Raw genomic sequence first — 16,884 nt, forward strand, 5'->3', positions numbered from 1 at the left:
TTATTACTTTTATATTTAAATTTGAAATAATTTTATATTTGAAATTTGAAATAAAAAGCCAAAATCACAGACCATAATGTCCAAAAATATATCTACGTGTGTATGGTCAACTGACTTTTGACAAAAGAACCAATGTAATTCAATGGGGAAAGGAAACTCTTTTCAACAAATGGTGCTGGAACATTTGGATGTCAGAATGGGGGAAAATCATGAATTTTTCTCATAGCATACATAAACATGAATTTAAGACAGATCATTGACCTAAATGTAAAAACAAAGTATACAATATCTAGAATAAAACATTTAAGAATATCTTTGAAACTTTGGAGTAGGCAAATATTTTCTAGGACAAAAAAGTCACCTAAGAGAAAAATTATAAATTGGCCTTTTGAACAATTTAAAATTCTGCTCTTTGAAGACAGTGTTAAGAAAATGAAAAGGCAAGCCACAGACAGGAAAAAAAAAATTGTATTTTGTTTGGCAAAGGACTCATATCCAGAATATGTAAATTAGAAAAGACAGTATGAAAAATTGTCAAAAGCCTTGAACAAATATTTCATGAAAGAAGATATTGGAATGTCCAATAAACACATAAAGAGGTGCTCAACATCATTAGTTATCAGGGAAATGCAACATAAAATCACAACAAGGTACTGCTTCACCCCTACCAGAATGGCTATAATTAAAAAGACTGATAAAATGTTGGACAGAATGTGGAGCTGTTAGAACTCTCATACATTGCAGCTAAGAGTATAAAATGATACAACTACTTTGGAAAACTGTTTGGCAATTTCTTATAAAATTAAACATATGCTTTATCCTAAGACCCAGTAATTCTACTTCAAGGTATATCCCCAAGAGAAATGAAACCATATGTCCCCCAAAAGACTTGAACATGAAGGTTTATAGCAGCTTTATTCATAATAGCCCCAAACTGGAAACAACTCAAATGGTATATTAACAAGTACATGGACAAATTGCAATATATTTATTCAGTAGGATACCCTTCAGCAATAAAAAGAAAAAGCTACTGATACAAGCAAAACATAGATGAATCTCAAAAGTACAGTGTTGTACAAAAGAGTACATACTGAAGGATTCATTTATGTGGCATTCAAGGTAAGTGATCTATGGTAGCAGAAATTAGAACAGTAGTTGCCTCATGTGGTCAGGATAAGAGATTAACTGGAAAGAACTTTCTGGGGTGATGGAAATGTTCTGTCTTGAATGGGTGTTACTTGTCTGCATTTGTCAAAACTCATTGAACTGTATACTTAAGATCTGTGCATTTTACTGTTTTTAAATTATACCTCAATAAAGAAAAAAGAATCTGACTCTGCTTGGGAAGCACTGTCAAAGTGTCATGCCTTCTGATTAAATGAAATGATACATGTGAGGTGCTTAACACAATGAGTGTCAGGCAACAGGATTGATTATCATGGCAATCACTGCTTTATTATACTTCTGTTACCATTTTCTCTTCCTGTTTAAGCTGTTCCAGTATGTACTCTTTCCTGGTGAATTTTTTTTAATGCTTATAGCCTTAGAATGTGTAAGATTTGGGATTCTTTTGTTGAGATGAGGTGAAGGTGAAGATATTGAGACAGTTAGGAATTAACTAATTTGAATTAGTTAATACTCTGAGGACAATTTATTTGTGTCTTACAGAAGAAGCCATTGGGGAAGAGTAAAGTAGAACATTTAAAAACAAAACAATAACAAAAACTTGTTTAGTAAATCTCTACAATTTTAGTACATGTTTAGGAATATGTTATTTGTAGCTTTAAGAAATTATTATTTCTTGGGGCAGGCCCCCTGGCTGAGTGGTTAAGTTCATGTGCTCTGCTTTGGCAGCCCAGGATTTTGCTGGTTTGAATCCTGGGTGTGGATATGGCACCGCTCATCAGGCCATGCTGAGGCAGCGTCCCACATGCCACAACTAGAAGGACCCACAACTAAAATATACAACTATGTACTGGGGGAATTTGGGGAGAAAAAAGCAGAAGAAAAAAAAATTATTATTTCTTATTTTACATAAAACTGTTTTTAATATTGTGCTGCCAAAAAAGCAGACTGTGCCTGGAGGTTTTTATAAGTGCAAGGGGAATTTTAAAAATAAACTGATATATGGGGCTGGCCCCGTGGCCGAGTGGTTAAGTTCGCGCTCTCCGCTGCAGGCGGCCCAGTGTTTCGTCAGTTCGAATCCTGGGCGCGGACATGGCACTGCTCATCAGACCACGCTGAGGCAGCGTCCCACATGCCACAACTAGAAGAACCCACAACGAAGAATATACAACTATGTACCGGGGGGCTTTGGGGAGAAAAAGGAAAAAATAAAATCTTTAAAAAAATAAAAATTAAAAAAAAAAAAACTGATATATAAAAGGTAAAATCCATTCTGGTTGATGAGAAATTGAAGCCTGTAGGATGTAACAAGGCTCATCCACCAAAGAAGATACTAGCTGTTTAGCAGCAGGCTTACATTTCATTGGCCAAACTACCTATGTTATAGCAGCATATATAAAAGATAAGAGGGAAACAGGCACTCAGTTGAGACTCTGGCATAATAGGAGTAAAGAGAGAAAAAGGGCAGTAGTGTTGAAGTCTGTGACCCACACTTAGAGCCCAGTCAGGCCTTTGTCTTCATGTTCTGTTGTACTGTAGCCTGGGTGGAAGGGTTGAGATGTGGTTGCTTGTCTCTTGAGGTGCTGCTCTTTGGGGTGATATGGAAAGGAATTTTCCTGTGCGAAGTGCCCTCTAGCCTCCCTTCCCTCTCCTTTCAACATAAGATTACTTTCTCTTTGCTCTTGAGGCCGTTAGCTAGTATTATGTTTTCTTTCAGTTTATTCATATAGCAGTCCTGTTTACTTTCTTTCTGGGAACCGTCTTTAGTCTCCTCGCTAATACACATCTCTGTGGACTCTCTGCTTTCATCCTGCCTGTCCAATCTCATAGAATGTGCACTGAGAAAACTAATTGCAGAGATAAATTGGTTCTTGGTGTGCATGACTGATCAAGAGCAAAGTACCTTAATTTCAGATGCCTTCAGAGAGATTTTTCTTTAACCTCTGCTTTTAAGAGGAAGATTATAAAGCATTATCATTACTTCAGGTCAGAATTATATTGCTTTTGGTCAAAAGCTGTTGTAAGATTTACAAAGTAATAGAAACAAAGTAATCTAAAGATAAATTGTAAAGATCAAAGCAATTCAAAATTAAAGTGAATTTGAGTGTAAGCATAGGTATGGTTTTAGCGTTATAAAAGAAACCATCAGACCATACATCATTATGTCTTTTTAACTATAGCTTCCAAAATGGTGTTAATTTCTTATATTTTTAGTGAAAACCAAGAGACTTGAGTAGTTATTTGAATATGTTGTCTATAGTTGAATCCTAGTTAAAATTGTCACAAGCAATTTCTGATTTATTCCAGACATAACAATAAGGTGATTTGAAGTTAAAATGGAAGGTCCTTGCAGCACATACTAGGTGCCTGGCTTGGTTTATGTCTTCAGCTATGTTTTATTTACTGATAATTTCCAAATCTGTATCTTTTAACTCTGGCTTCCTTCCTTGTTGATAAACTTGCATTTCCATCTAGTTGTGCAAATTTTTACCTGGATATCTAATAGGTACCTCAGATGCTTTAATGTGTTTCAAACTGAATTTAAATTTTTTTTTTTTTTTTTTTTTTTTTTTGCTGAGGAAGATTTGCCCTGAGCTAACATCCACTGCCAGTCTTCCTTTTTTTGTATGTGAGCTGCCACCACAGCATGGCCACTGACAGAAGAGTGGTGTAGGTCTGCGCCTAGGAACCAAACCCAGGCCGCTGAAGTGGAGTGTGCCAAATTTAACCACTAGACCACTGGGGCTGACCCTAAAAGTTTATTTTTAAGTCTCTTCTCCAACTAGCCTCTCCTTCCTATTTCTATATTGTGATTTATAGCTTAATTATCCTCTTCTCCTCATTAACCTTTACCTCTGCTCTTCCTAAATTACCAACTCGTATTATAACCTTTGAAATGTCTTTCAGATCTAGCCCTCTACTTCATCCCCACTGTCACTGACCATTGTGCACCTTCATTACCTATTCTTTAAAAAATTATTATTGGTCTTGTTATAAAAGTAATGAGTGCTTTTTAAAAATTCAGACCCTGTAGGGGCTGGCCCCCTGGCCGAGTGGTTAAGTTCGCGCGCTCTGCTGCAGGCGGCCCAGTGTTTCGTTAGTTCGAATCCTGGGCGCGGACATGGCACTGCTCATCAGACCACGCTGAGGCAGCATCCCACATGCCACAACTAGGAGAACCCACAACGAAGAATACACAACTATGTACCGGGGGGCTTTGGGGAGAAAAAGGAAAAAATAAAATCTTTAAAAAAAAAAAAAAAAATTCAGACCCTGTAGAGGTTTATGCAGTAAAAAATTCCCTATTTTTTCCCTTAAAATTCTAATTCTCTCAGGTAACCTCTGTTTTTGTTTGGTGTATACATTGATAGACATTTTCTATGCATTTCTGAACATAGAGATATAGATATAGAAATAATCTCAAATACTTTACCATCTCTTGCTTGGACGATTAAAACAGATTCATCACTGGTCTCCCTACCATCAACCCCTCTCCACCTTGGCCGTTGCCAGAGTTATCCACCTAAACAGCAGATCTTCTCTGCTTAAAGAGCTCTGCTTGTTGCCTATCACCTATAGGATAAGGGCCAACCCCTTAATATTGCTTATATGGAAGCCCTTCACAGTCTGGGCCCATTATCTGTCTCCAGCCTTACTCCTTGCTGTTTCTGCCTTGCTCCTTATCTCCAGTGCTGCTATTCCCTGGATTGGTCATGTCTGATCATGTCTCCCTACCTTTGTACATATGCTCAATCTCTTCTCTGGCAAATTTCTACCCATTCTTCAAGACCCTGCTCATCTATTGCCTCCTTTATAGAGGTGTTTTTGCTGCGTTTCCCAAGCAGAGGTTATGGCTCTCTCTTCTCTCTTTCTTCAGTACCTTAGTCACATCTTTTTTTTGGTTTATTTGCATGTCTCTCCCTTAGTTCCCTTTGAGTTTTATAAAAGCAAGACTCTTGTCTTACTCATCATTTTACGTGTGATACTCTGCCTAGCAAATAACAGGCATTCAGTAAATGTTCAGTAAATAGACATGTCTGTAGTTTAGATCTGCATGGCTATAAAGGCCTATCTAAGTTAAAGAAAGTAAAATTTTAGACCACATCATTTTTTGGAATTTTTAAGCCATTTTAACTTAATATTTTTATAAGTTTTACTTAATGATATCAATTTTGGCCTTTTAAAAAGGATGGTAGTACAATTCCAGCATGACCTATTTCTTAACTTATAAAATAACTCAGCTGTTAATGAAATAGTATACAACAATAAAAAATAGTGAGTTAGATCTATATAGAGACAGTAAGAGATATACAAGATATATTGTGAAGTAAAAGGTGAATTGCATAATGGTTTGATCCTATTTTTAAGAAAAATAGTAAGTTATGCTTAAAAAAGAAATCTAGACAAACATAAATCAGATTATCTTTATTTTCTTTATTCTTTTATTCTTCAACCTTGTAATATATTATTTTCTACTATGTAACTGCAGTGTTTGCATTTTTATACACTGAGCAGCATGTACTTTCATAAGCAGAAAAAAAGACCAAAACAAAACAAACCACCCTTCAGTTTTTAACCTTTCATATTCTTCAAAAGAAAGTTGTCTGGGTAGCAGAATTTTTTTGTCTTTGTTTTGTTTTGTTTTTGGTTTGCCCAGAGAGTTAGAAAATATCTTTAACTAAAAACTGAAAAATGAGTTTGAAGACATTTTAGCTATATATGTCAGATCAAGTCAGTTAAGTAATTTAGTGCCTACTGTGTGTAGTGTAATATGCGAGGTGCTGTAGTATTGAAGGATGTGGTTTCTATTGTGTAGTAACTGATAGCTTTTGCTGGATAGCAGAAATTCCTGAGTAGCAATTTGTGAAGGAGATAAAATAAGTAATAATTCTATAATTACCTATTTTAAATATGTTTTCCTTAAACTGGAAATTTTCCCTTATATTTTGGGGAATGTGTATTTTATTTCAATGTCTTATTAGAAACTGAAAAATAAGAATGGCTTTGTTTTAAAGCAAATTGGAAAGGACATTTGCTGGTAGGTAAGACATGATAATAAAAACTAAGAGCATACGGAAAATTTGTCTTAGTGGTTAAATAGCAAAGATTTTTTACTATAAAATCCTGAAGTATCATTTCCTAATAAGTGTACCATATGTGTTTGATTACTGTCTGAATTGTCACTTAGATTATTAAACAGTGAAAATATAGATACATAGTTGCTGTTCAAAAAGTATTTTATTGACCTACTAAGTTGATATTTTTTATAATATAAGTTTTACTGAATGATGTTAAATGAATATCTTCGCTTACCATTTGCTAAGTGGCTACCAAGATAGGTTTTAGTTTAAAGGCATCAGGGTTCTAAAACTCATTGAAAATAATTGGGGATATTTTGTCTCCTCTATCTGTAAAATGAAGCAGAATTTTAATAGAAAGGACTTGGTTTAAGTATTAAACAGTTTTCTTCCAAAAATGAGATACTGTTTTTATGATGGAGATTCCACTGTGATTGCTACATTTTCTTTGCTTCCTACTGAAGAAGCTCTTAGTGCACTTGCAAAGAGCATAAGGAGTCATGTCAGAGGTCAGCTATTTGAGTCCATTTTCCCACAGCCGCCTGGTGCGAGTGATCTTTTACTGTGTTTTAAAAAAATGGGCAAGGATTAGAGAGGATTAGAAAGAATATTATCCTCCTGAATATAGGCCCAAGGCACTAAGGGGAGAGAACCCAACCAGGCAGCAAATGGGCTTTGCTTGACCAGGACACAACCTCTGCTGCATTCCTGTAAGAAACTGAATGGGAAATGTTAAGTCCCCAAACTGGATTAGTAAATAATCTCATAGCTTGTGACATCTGCTAAAATAAATTGATGAGCAGATTGCATTCTTACACTTTGAGGAAAGAGCCAGAGACATCAAGACTAAGAGTAATTAATCTCTTTTATCTTTTTTTTAAAAAATTTCAGCCTTATTAGGGTATAGAAGAATAACTAAAGATGGGCATTAAGCTCACTAAGTGTCGGAAAGGCGTATTTCATAGACAAAAATAAAAAGTTACTTTAGATATATTAATATGATGAGTACAGATATATTGATTAATAACCTAAGGGTTAAATTTTGAAACTACAACCTTTTGTTTTTAAGAGTCTTCCTGCTTGTAGCAGTTTTACAAAGTGTTTCACAAATTCAACTCTTTAATTTATGTTGTTTATCTCATTAGTTTATGTAACAACCTGAGGAACTTAGAATTTGAAATGTGAGAATATATCTTTTGAGACACCTCTGGAATGTTTCTCTTTTGATATTAACAGAAATTAATGTGGTTTGGATCTTATGACTCATAATGTGGTACCAAATTATTTAGGACCAAAGAGGTTGTTTCAAATCTATTTTAGTAGGGGAAGTGTACTCTGGTCTCAGTCCTTGGAGCAAGTGTTTAGCTAACTAAATATTTTTTAAAGATTTTGTTTTATGTTGACCATTTTAATAGTAAAGATGATGTACAAGTGGTTAATTTTGCATCTTTCTTCATATAATTAGTACATTTGGTTAGTGTAATAACTGATTATACAGCTTTTGTTGTGGATTACAATATTAAGGCAAGTATTTTCTTCAAGAGTTTAAGATAGAATTGAATTTTATTTGTGACTAAGAATTGATAGGCTCTAACTTCTTCAACATGCATACTCACTAATCCCTTAAATGCATTTTGCATTATACTTTCTTGGCTCAGTGCCTTGGTAAAGTTGGCCCTGTACTTTGAATATATCCTCCTATTCTTCTCCGCCCACCCTCCCCCCCAATCTGCTCATCCCCCACATTCCATCCATCTTTATATATCAACTCAAATCCCAAATTCCAAGTGGTTTATTTTCAGCCCCTAAGTCATAATAAATACCTCCTAAACATAGAGTTACCATATGACCCAGAAATTCCACTCCTAGGTATATACCCAAGAGTGGTGAAAACACGTTCACATAAAAACTTGTACGTGAATGTTTATTGCAGCATTATTCATAATAGCCAAAAGATGAAAACAACCAAATGTCCATCAGATGATGGATGGATAAACAAATGTGTTATATCCGTACAATGGAATATTATTCAGCTATAAAAAGGAGTGAGGTACTGATATATTCTACAATATAGATGTACCTTGAAAACATTGTGGTAAGTGAAAGAAACCAGATACAAAAGACCATGTATTATGTGATTCTCTTTGTATGGAATATCCATAATAGGCAAATCTATAGACAAAAAGTAGATTAGTGGTTGATTAGGGCTTAAGGAGGATTGGGGAGTAGAGGGTGATAACTGAAGAGTGCAGGGTTTTCTTTTGAGGTGATGAAAGTGTTTTAAAATTGACTGCAGTGATAATTGCACCTATCTGTGAATATACTGAAAACCATTGAGTTGTATACTTTAAAGATTGGCACTTGAGCTAACAACTTGCCAACCTTTTTTTTTTTGCTTTTTTCTCCCCAAATCCCCTCCAGCAGATAGTTGTATACTTATAGTTGTGGGTCCTTCTAGTTGTGGCATGTGGGATGCCGCCTCAACATGGCCCGACGAGCGGCGCCATGTCCGCGCCCAGGATCCGAACCAGTGAAACCCTGGGCCGCTGAAGCTGAGCGAGTGAACTTAACCACTCGGCCACAGGGCCAGCCCCTGAGTTGTATACTTTAAATGGGTGAATTGTAAAATATGTGAGTTATATCTCATTGAAGCTGTTATAAAAGACTAAATTAAAAAAATTAATACTTCCTATCCATATTCTTATATACATTGTTTATAGCTCTCATAAAGCACTTAGCACATTCTGGTTGTCATTATTAACTTAAGAAATCTGTCATTCTCAGCACTTTAGAAAGCTCCAGAGAATAGAGTGTTTTTTGGTGCTCCCTGACAAGTATAGTGCTTTGCTCTCAGTAAATATTAATTTAATTGAACTTCTTCACAATTAGGTTGCTTCATCTGCAAAATGGAAATAAGAGAAAAAAAAGAATTGAATCTTACCATAAAGTGTTGTTCCAAAATTGTTCTTTATAATTTTTACACTTAATTCTTTTTGGAAAAATAACTGTTTGCTCTCACATTGTTTCCTCAGCTTGAGTTTTCATTTGGTATTTGGCAAGGTCACACATGAGCCATTTATCACTTTATTTTTACCTATAGGAATATTCTGCTCTTTGGAATTTGCATATATAAGCATGTTATATACATGTTATCAATAGGACCCTCTTGTCATTTCAACTAGCTTAATGTTTGTTTTTTAAATCAAATTGACTTTATAAAATTTGAATCTACATTTTTGTGGGCGTTTGAATTTAACATAATTTTTCTTTTTTCTGTGATGTGTCTATGTCTGTGTGTTATTTTTCTAGTATTTACTAGAGATGAAAAGTCTGATTTTGCCTCCAGAACACATTCTGAAACGGGGTGATAGTGAAGCAATTGCCTATGCTTTCTTTCATCTTCAGCATTGGAAGCGAATAGAAGGTGCCCTTAATCTATTACAATGTACATGGGAAGGCAGTAAGTATTCTTTCCAAAAGTAACACTAATCTCTTTGACTATCCATTGCATTCACAGGCAGTCTTTTTTTAATGAGATTGTCTGAGTTTCTGTAAGGATTTATTGTTCAGATTGGTTTCAAAGTAAACTCAATGATGTTATATTTTGATTATTGGTGGAAGAAATTCTTAATGTATTTATATGGATTCCACATTTAGGAAAAGCAGAATGAGAAACTTTTATGGTATTCTGCCATATGTTCATTTAAATTGCATATTTCTAAGGAAAGAAAATGAAAACTTACATCGTTGGTTTATAAGCATTTTAATGTGGTTGAGCTATTGTTCTAATATTTTTTAAATTGAACTGTTTTTGTTTTGTTATGTGTTATTTTCAGATGTGTACAACATGAAACTATTTTCCTCACAACTAATATTAATTCTATTCTTTTTTAAATCTTTTTTTTATTGTAGTAAAATATACATAACATGAAAATTATCATTTTAACCATTTTAAAATGTGCAGTTCGGTGGCATTATGTACAATCACAGTGTTGTGCAACTATCACCATTATCCATCCCCAGAACTTTTTCATCATCCCAAACTGAAATTCTATACGCATTAACAGTAACTCCTCAGTCTTCCCTCCTCCCAGCCCCTGGTAAGCATTCTGCTTTCTGTCTCTATGAGTTTGCCTGCTCTAGGCATCTCATATAGTGGAATCATATAATCAGTGGATATTTGGGTTGTTTCCACCTTTTGGCTGTTGTGAATAATGCTGCTGTGAACGTGGGTATACAAAAGCTCCTGCTTTCAATTCTTTTGGTCATATACGTGGAAATGGAATTTCTAGATCATATAATTCTGTTTAATTTTTTGAGGAACTGCCATACTAAATTTTATAACAGCTGCACCATGTTGCATTCTACCAGCAGTCCACAAGGGTTTTACTTTCTCTGTGTCCTCACCAACACTTGTCATTTTCTGGTTTTTTGATAATAGTCATCTTAATGAGTGTTAAGTGGTATCTCATTGTGGTTTTGATTTGCATTTCCCTAATAATGAATGATGTTGAACATCTTTTTATTTGCTAATTGACCATTTGTATACCTTCTTTGGAGAACTGGACTGTTTTTCAATTTACTACTAGGTCTCTTATTTGTAATTTCCTAAAATCACTAAGATAATGAAGAAGCTTAACCAAAATATTTTATCAGTTGAATTTTTATAACAGTTCTCTTGGAAAGTATACCTCTGCTACCAATAAAAATTCAAAAGTAAATTCAATGCTCATTCACTAAAATTGGTTAATCCCCTCAGTTCCTAAACTTTGTACTGAGGCATCTTCGGGCACTACAGTACATTTACACAAGTACCACAGCATATTTTAAATTTTCAGTGGAAACACAGCAATATTCAACATCTGTCAGACGCCCATTCAAACTGTTAGCTCTAGATAGTTAATGGTTTCACCATTAGGTGTCTCTCCATTCTCTATTTCTTTCAGTGTTGTCATAGCTTCACAAAGCTGGGTTTTTGTTAGTTTCTGTGCTTAAAAGAAGTACCACACAAAATCATTGTGGAACAGGAAATGAGGATACTGGTAGTCAATCTGATTCCAAGTTTTGAGAAGTTATGCAGTGCCCAGCAGGCTCATACATCACATTAATAAGAAATGATGGTTATTTAAAAATGAAATAATTATTTTTTCCTTTAATTTATGTCTATCATTTTTTCGAATAACTGCTAAGTTGCTAGAACATAAGCTCTTAAAGTTGTTTGGACCCACTACTTAATAAGTGGAATTGTTAGATATTTATTTCATCATAGGGGCATCATAAAAAATTACTGAGACACGAAGGGCACCATGTGTCCTTGAACCAAGAAAATTTGGGAACCTCTACATTAACCATTTGCTAAGGGTCAGACACTGTGCTTGACACTGACAATTTACAGATTAATGAAACTGGGACTACTAAAACTGAGGAGCTCAACGTCTTTGGGTAATTAGACTTTCTTTTGCTTTTTCTCAGTACTATGAGCTCCTCAAAACTCTATCTCATTTATCTTGTATATGTCTTTAATCCTAGTGTTCTGCTTGGCACACAGGAGGTTTTTAATAAGTGTATGACATACTGTATTTCATAAATAGTCATCTTGATGGAGGCCGGCCCTGTGGCTGGGTGGTAAAGTTTGTGCACTCGACTTCAGCGGCCCAGGGTTTTGCTGGTTTGGATCCTGGGCACGGACATGGCACCGCTCATCAGGCCATGCTGAGACGGCGGCATCCCACATACCATAACTAGAAGGAACCACAACTAAAATATACAACTAGGTATTGGGGGGATTGGGGGAGAAAAAGGAAAAGAAAAAAGAAAAAAGAAGATTGGCAACAGTTGTTAGCTCAGGTGCCAATCTTTAAAAAAAAAAATCATGGTGATGAATGATTTCCTAGTGTTACCACTGATTTGCTCTGTGACTTTGGAAAAATTACTAGTTTTTATTGTGGCAAAACAAAATTCATATTTTTACCAAAGTTTATAGAGTTAAGCACTAAAAGAAAAACAAAAACCGTATCACAATTTTGCTGAGTTTTTAGCTAGCTGAGTAGATCGAAAAGGATTCCTTCTTTAAGAGTCTACAAGAGTTGGTGATAATCTACATCAGGGATGGGTAAGTTTTTTCTGTAAAGGGCCAGATAGTAAATATTTAATCCTTGCATGCCGTAGTCTCTGTCACAACTACCCCACTCTTGTATCCTGAAAGCAGCCTTACATAATATATAAATGAACAAGTATGGCTGTATTCTAATAAAATATTATATTAGTTTTGAGGAAGATTAGCCCTGAGGCGAACATCTGCCGCCAATCCTCCTCTTTTCGCTGAGGAAGACTGGCCCTGAGCTAACATCTGTGCCCATCTTCCTCTACTTTATATGTGGGACGCCTGCCACAGCATGGCTTGACAAATGGTATGTAGGTCTACACCCAGGATCTGAACCAGTGAACCCCAGGCTGCCAAAGCAGAACGTGCGAACTTAACCGCTGTGCCACTGGGCTGGCCCCTCTAATATTATTTACAAAAACAGTGGGCCAGGTCTGGTCAGAGGGCTATACTTTGGTGACCCCTGATCTAAATTAAACTTTCCTCATAGAAAACTTTGCTGGCATCTCACATGTGAAGCTACCCATTGAGAACTCTTTTAGGTTGCCAACGGTTATAGCCACAACAGTTATACATGTTGCAATTTTATGAATATTCTTATAAGAAGTGGAATTCATACCTACAAAGTTAAGTCTCTTGTGTTTATAATGAGGAGACTAAGGCAAGAAAGACCCAGCCAGTCTTATTATCCACTATTCCCTTTAGTTTTATTCCAGCCAGACCATTCATTATTCTCTAAATAAATCTTATTCTTCCCCTTAGTTCTTCTTTTGCTTTCTTTCATCTAAAATGTGTCTCTAAAAAAGAAAATAAAATGCTATGTGAAAATTTTGTAAAAATATGTCTCCAAAATAGCTTTGATCTATAGTATAGGATGAAAATGAATCTGAGTTGAATGCCAACATATGTATTTTTTTTCTCAGCTTTTAGAATGATTCCATACCCACTAGAGAAAGGCCACCTATTTTACCCTTATCCCAGCTGCACAGAGACTGCTGATAGAGAGCTGTTACCTAGTAAGTAAATATTCTAGTTTTCTTAAACTTAAAAGTAGTTGTGAGATTGTTTTTCATAGTATTCTCCCATTTTAAAAGTGCCTTTAGTTGAAATTTAGGATACTCTTTGAATACTATTTTAGCCATTTCTTGCATGTAGTTGCATAATCATTTCATTCCCAGATATTTTTTGGGTAAAACCCTATGCTAGATGCAATGAAGGACACCAAGATTAAAGATTTAAAAAGAGAAGTCATCTTATAAACCTTAAAGAAGAAATAATACCAATCTTTCACAAATTCTTTTCAGAAAATAAAGAAGGAAGGAACACTCCCCAACTCATTCTGTGAGACCAATTTACCCTGATACCAAAACCAAATACATTATAAGAAAAGGAAACTATAGAATGACATCCCTCATGAATATAGATACAGACATCTTCAACAGAATATTAGCAAACTAGATCCAGCAACATATAAAAAGGATTATACTCCATGACCAAGTGGGATTTACCTCACAAATGCAAGGTTGGTTTAACATCTGAAAATGTAATGCACCATGTTAATAGAATAAAGGACAATAGCTGCAGAAAAAGCATTTGACAAAAATCCAATGCACATTCATGATAAAAATTCTGAATAAACTAGGGATAAAAGGGAACTTCCTCAACCTAATAAAGAATAGCTACAAAAAACCCACAGCTAACATCATACTTAATGGTGAAAGACTGAATGCTTTCTCCGTAAGATCAGGAATAAGGCAAGGATGTCAGCTCTCATCACTTATATTCAGCATTGTGCTAGAGGTTCTAGTCAGTGCAGTCAAGCAAGAAAAAAAAATAAAAGGCACTCTTATTGGAAAGGAAGTAAAACTCTTTATTCACAGAAGACATAATCTTCTATGTAGGAAATCCATATAAACACTATTAGAACTAATATACAAGTTCAGCAAGGTTGCAGAATATAATATCAACTTACAAAAGTCAATGGCATATTTAAATACCAGCAATGAACAATCCAAAAATGAAATTTAGAAAATGATTCCAATCATATAGCATCAAAAAGAATAAACAATTTAGGAATAAATTTAACAAAAGAAGTGTGAGACTTCTACATGAAAAACTACAAAATATTGCTGAGAGGAATTAAAATCTAAAGGAGAGACCTTCCATGTTTATGGGTTGGAAGACATAATATTATTTAAATGGCATTTATCTCCAAATTGATCTATAAATTCAATGCAATCCTTATCAAAATCTCAGCAAGGATTTTGCAGAAATTGACAAGCTGACCCCAAAATTTATGTGGAAAGGTAAAGGACCCAGAATAGCCACAACAGTCTTTATAAAGAGAACAAAATAGGAGAGACTACACTTCTCAATTTTAAAAAAAGCAATCAGAGTCAGGAGGAGAACCAGAAATATGTAGGGTTATGATTGCTGAGAGTGTTTCCGTCTAGTCGCTGCTTTCAGGAAGCCAAACTTCTCAAAAGAAGAGTCTGTACCTTTTGTCTCAGCTGCCTTGGCATCCACTCACTCTTTTTCTCTGTGAACTGATAAATTTCTCTTTAACTTTTCTTTTTATGATTTAACCAATAAGTTATGATTTAATCAGTGGCTGGCCCGGTGGCGCAGCAGTAAAGTGCGCACTTTCCGCTTCGGTGGCCCAGGGTTCGCCGGTTCACATCCTGGGTGCGGACATGGCACTGCGTGGCACGTCATGCTGTGGCAGGCGTCCCACATATAAAGTAGAGGAAGATGGGCACGGATGTTAGCTCAGGGCCAGTCTTCCTCAGCAAAAAGTGGAGGATTGGCAGCAGTTAGCTCAGGGCAAATCTTCCTTAAAAAAAATCAATAAATAAAATAAATAAAAAGTTATGATTTAATCAATAAGGTTATAAACGCTAGCACCATGTTTCCTTATATGATATAAACGTGCCAAAATTTTTACAGTTCTGGGACCATTAGAACTAAATTCTGGGAAGGAAAGTTACAGTTTTACAGTCATCAAACTTAATGAGCTGAAAGTTGAAACAGAGAGATGAAAATTTAGGAGAGATTATGGAAGTTGAGTAGGCTGATATTTTTCTCCCAGGGTCTTTTATTTTCCTCCATCCTCTGAGATAAGTTATCTTTTCTTTCTCTGAACTCTCAAAGTGCTTTGTGTACTTAATCTCCCCCTTCTAGATTATAAACTTGATGGCCAAGATTCTCTTCATTGTCCCTCTATGTATCTCTATAATGTTCACCATAAAAATTGATATTTAATAAATATTGTTTGAATTAGTCAAATTTATTAATTTATTCTTATAAACATGCCAGGTACGTTGTAAGTACTCAACAAAAATGTTAAATGTTAGTATCTTTTTCTCCTTATCCTACTCCAAACTCCTAAGCTGCTCACAGGTTAATAGAAAAACTGATAAACAATGTGTTAAATATGTATGGAATAGATTATAAGGAAGCTCGAGTTGGGAGTGCCTATCTCTCCAAGGTCAGAGATGATTCCCAAATATGACGTGGGTGGCTTGAAGAATGGTAAATCTATCACGCGCAGGAGGAGCAGGTTCGGGGATAGGAGTAGGGGAAGTAAATAAGTTCAGGCTTTGCGTATGTTGCATGTATGACATCTCACCCATTGTTGTTAAAAAACAATCCAGTTAAGTAAATTTGAAGATCTAATGGGCTTTATTCAATGATTCATGAATCGGGCAGCATCCCATCTAGCTCTGAGGAGCTGTACAAAACAGGAAGCTTTTATAGGCAGGAGGGAGAAAAGAATGGATTGTTTCAGGCAAGGTCACCTTCCTTTAGGAGACAAAAGAGGTCTGTCAGGCAGATTGCCTCACTAGTGCTGACTAGGAAATTCCAAACTGACTGGTTAAGATTACATTCCTGGAGAAGGTTGAAATTGCAAGTAGGTTACATATTAAGTCTCTGTTTGGTGATATGGGCTTAGCACAAGTGACTCCATTTTGGGCCTGTTGTCTCTTTTTTTAACAGTGTATGTACATATATATATGTATATATTTTTATATATATAAATATGCTTAAATATTACATAATCTACTTAACACATATATATATACACACATAGGCTTTATATTTTATATCCCTAAATAGTATATGTCTAAGATATATTTGTAAGTAATATAATGTGTTTATATTAAAAATATATGTATTGTATAAATAGTAAATATTGTAGATATTCTTTGGGTATAAATAATAGAGAGCTGCTTCAAAGTAGCTTAAAAATAAAGGAAATTTGTTGGAAGAAGACTAGTTTATCTCAAAGAACCCAAAGGCAATAATTACAGTTGGATCTCAGAAGGGTCTAGAACCAGGAACTAGAAGGCTATCAGGATTTCCAGGAGTCAGTAATCTGTATATCTCTATCTCAGGCTGCCTTTTTCAGTTTCTCCTATTCTCACTTTGTTTTTCTCCTTCCCCAACTCCATCTTCTCTTTGTACGAGCTCTGATTTCTGCTTGTCTCAGTGTATTTGTTTCATTTTTATCCTTCTGTCTTTGCAGTTTGGCTTTCCCTTCTTGGACGCTCAGGTAGCCAAATTTGATGCCCCTGTACA

At 35.3% G+C, this 16,884-nt stretch overlaps 1 protein-coding gene across 13 annotated transcripts in view; it reads left to right on the plus strand.

Annotated features, from left to right (window-relative positions):
• ST7L (suppression of tumorigenicity 7 like) overlaps positions 1-16,884 on the plus strand; it is a 90,317-nt gene that overhangs the window by 42,540 nt on the left and 30,893 nt on the right. For 11 of the 13 annotated variants that reach the window (XM_070268514.1, XM_070268513.1, XM_014740056.2 and 8 more), the window contains 2 exons: positions 9,513-9,663; positions 13,230-13,322. In XM_070268514.1, the coding sequence (XP_070124615.1) occupies positions 9,513-9,663; positions 13,230-13,322 (244 nt within the window). The remainder of the gene's footprint in view (positions 1-9,512; positions 9,664-13,229; positions 13,323-16,884) is intronic. The other 2 variants (XM_070268506.1, XM_070268515.1) reach the window with 1 other exon arrangement.

This window comes from Equus caballus, chromosome 5 (genome assembly GCF_041296265.1).
Source record: "Equus caballus isolate H_3958 breed thoroughbred chromosome 5, TB-T2T, whole genome shotgun sequence".
NCBI lineage: Eukaryota > Metazoa > Chordata > Mammalia > Perissodactyla > Equidae > Equus > Equus caballus.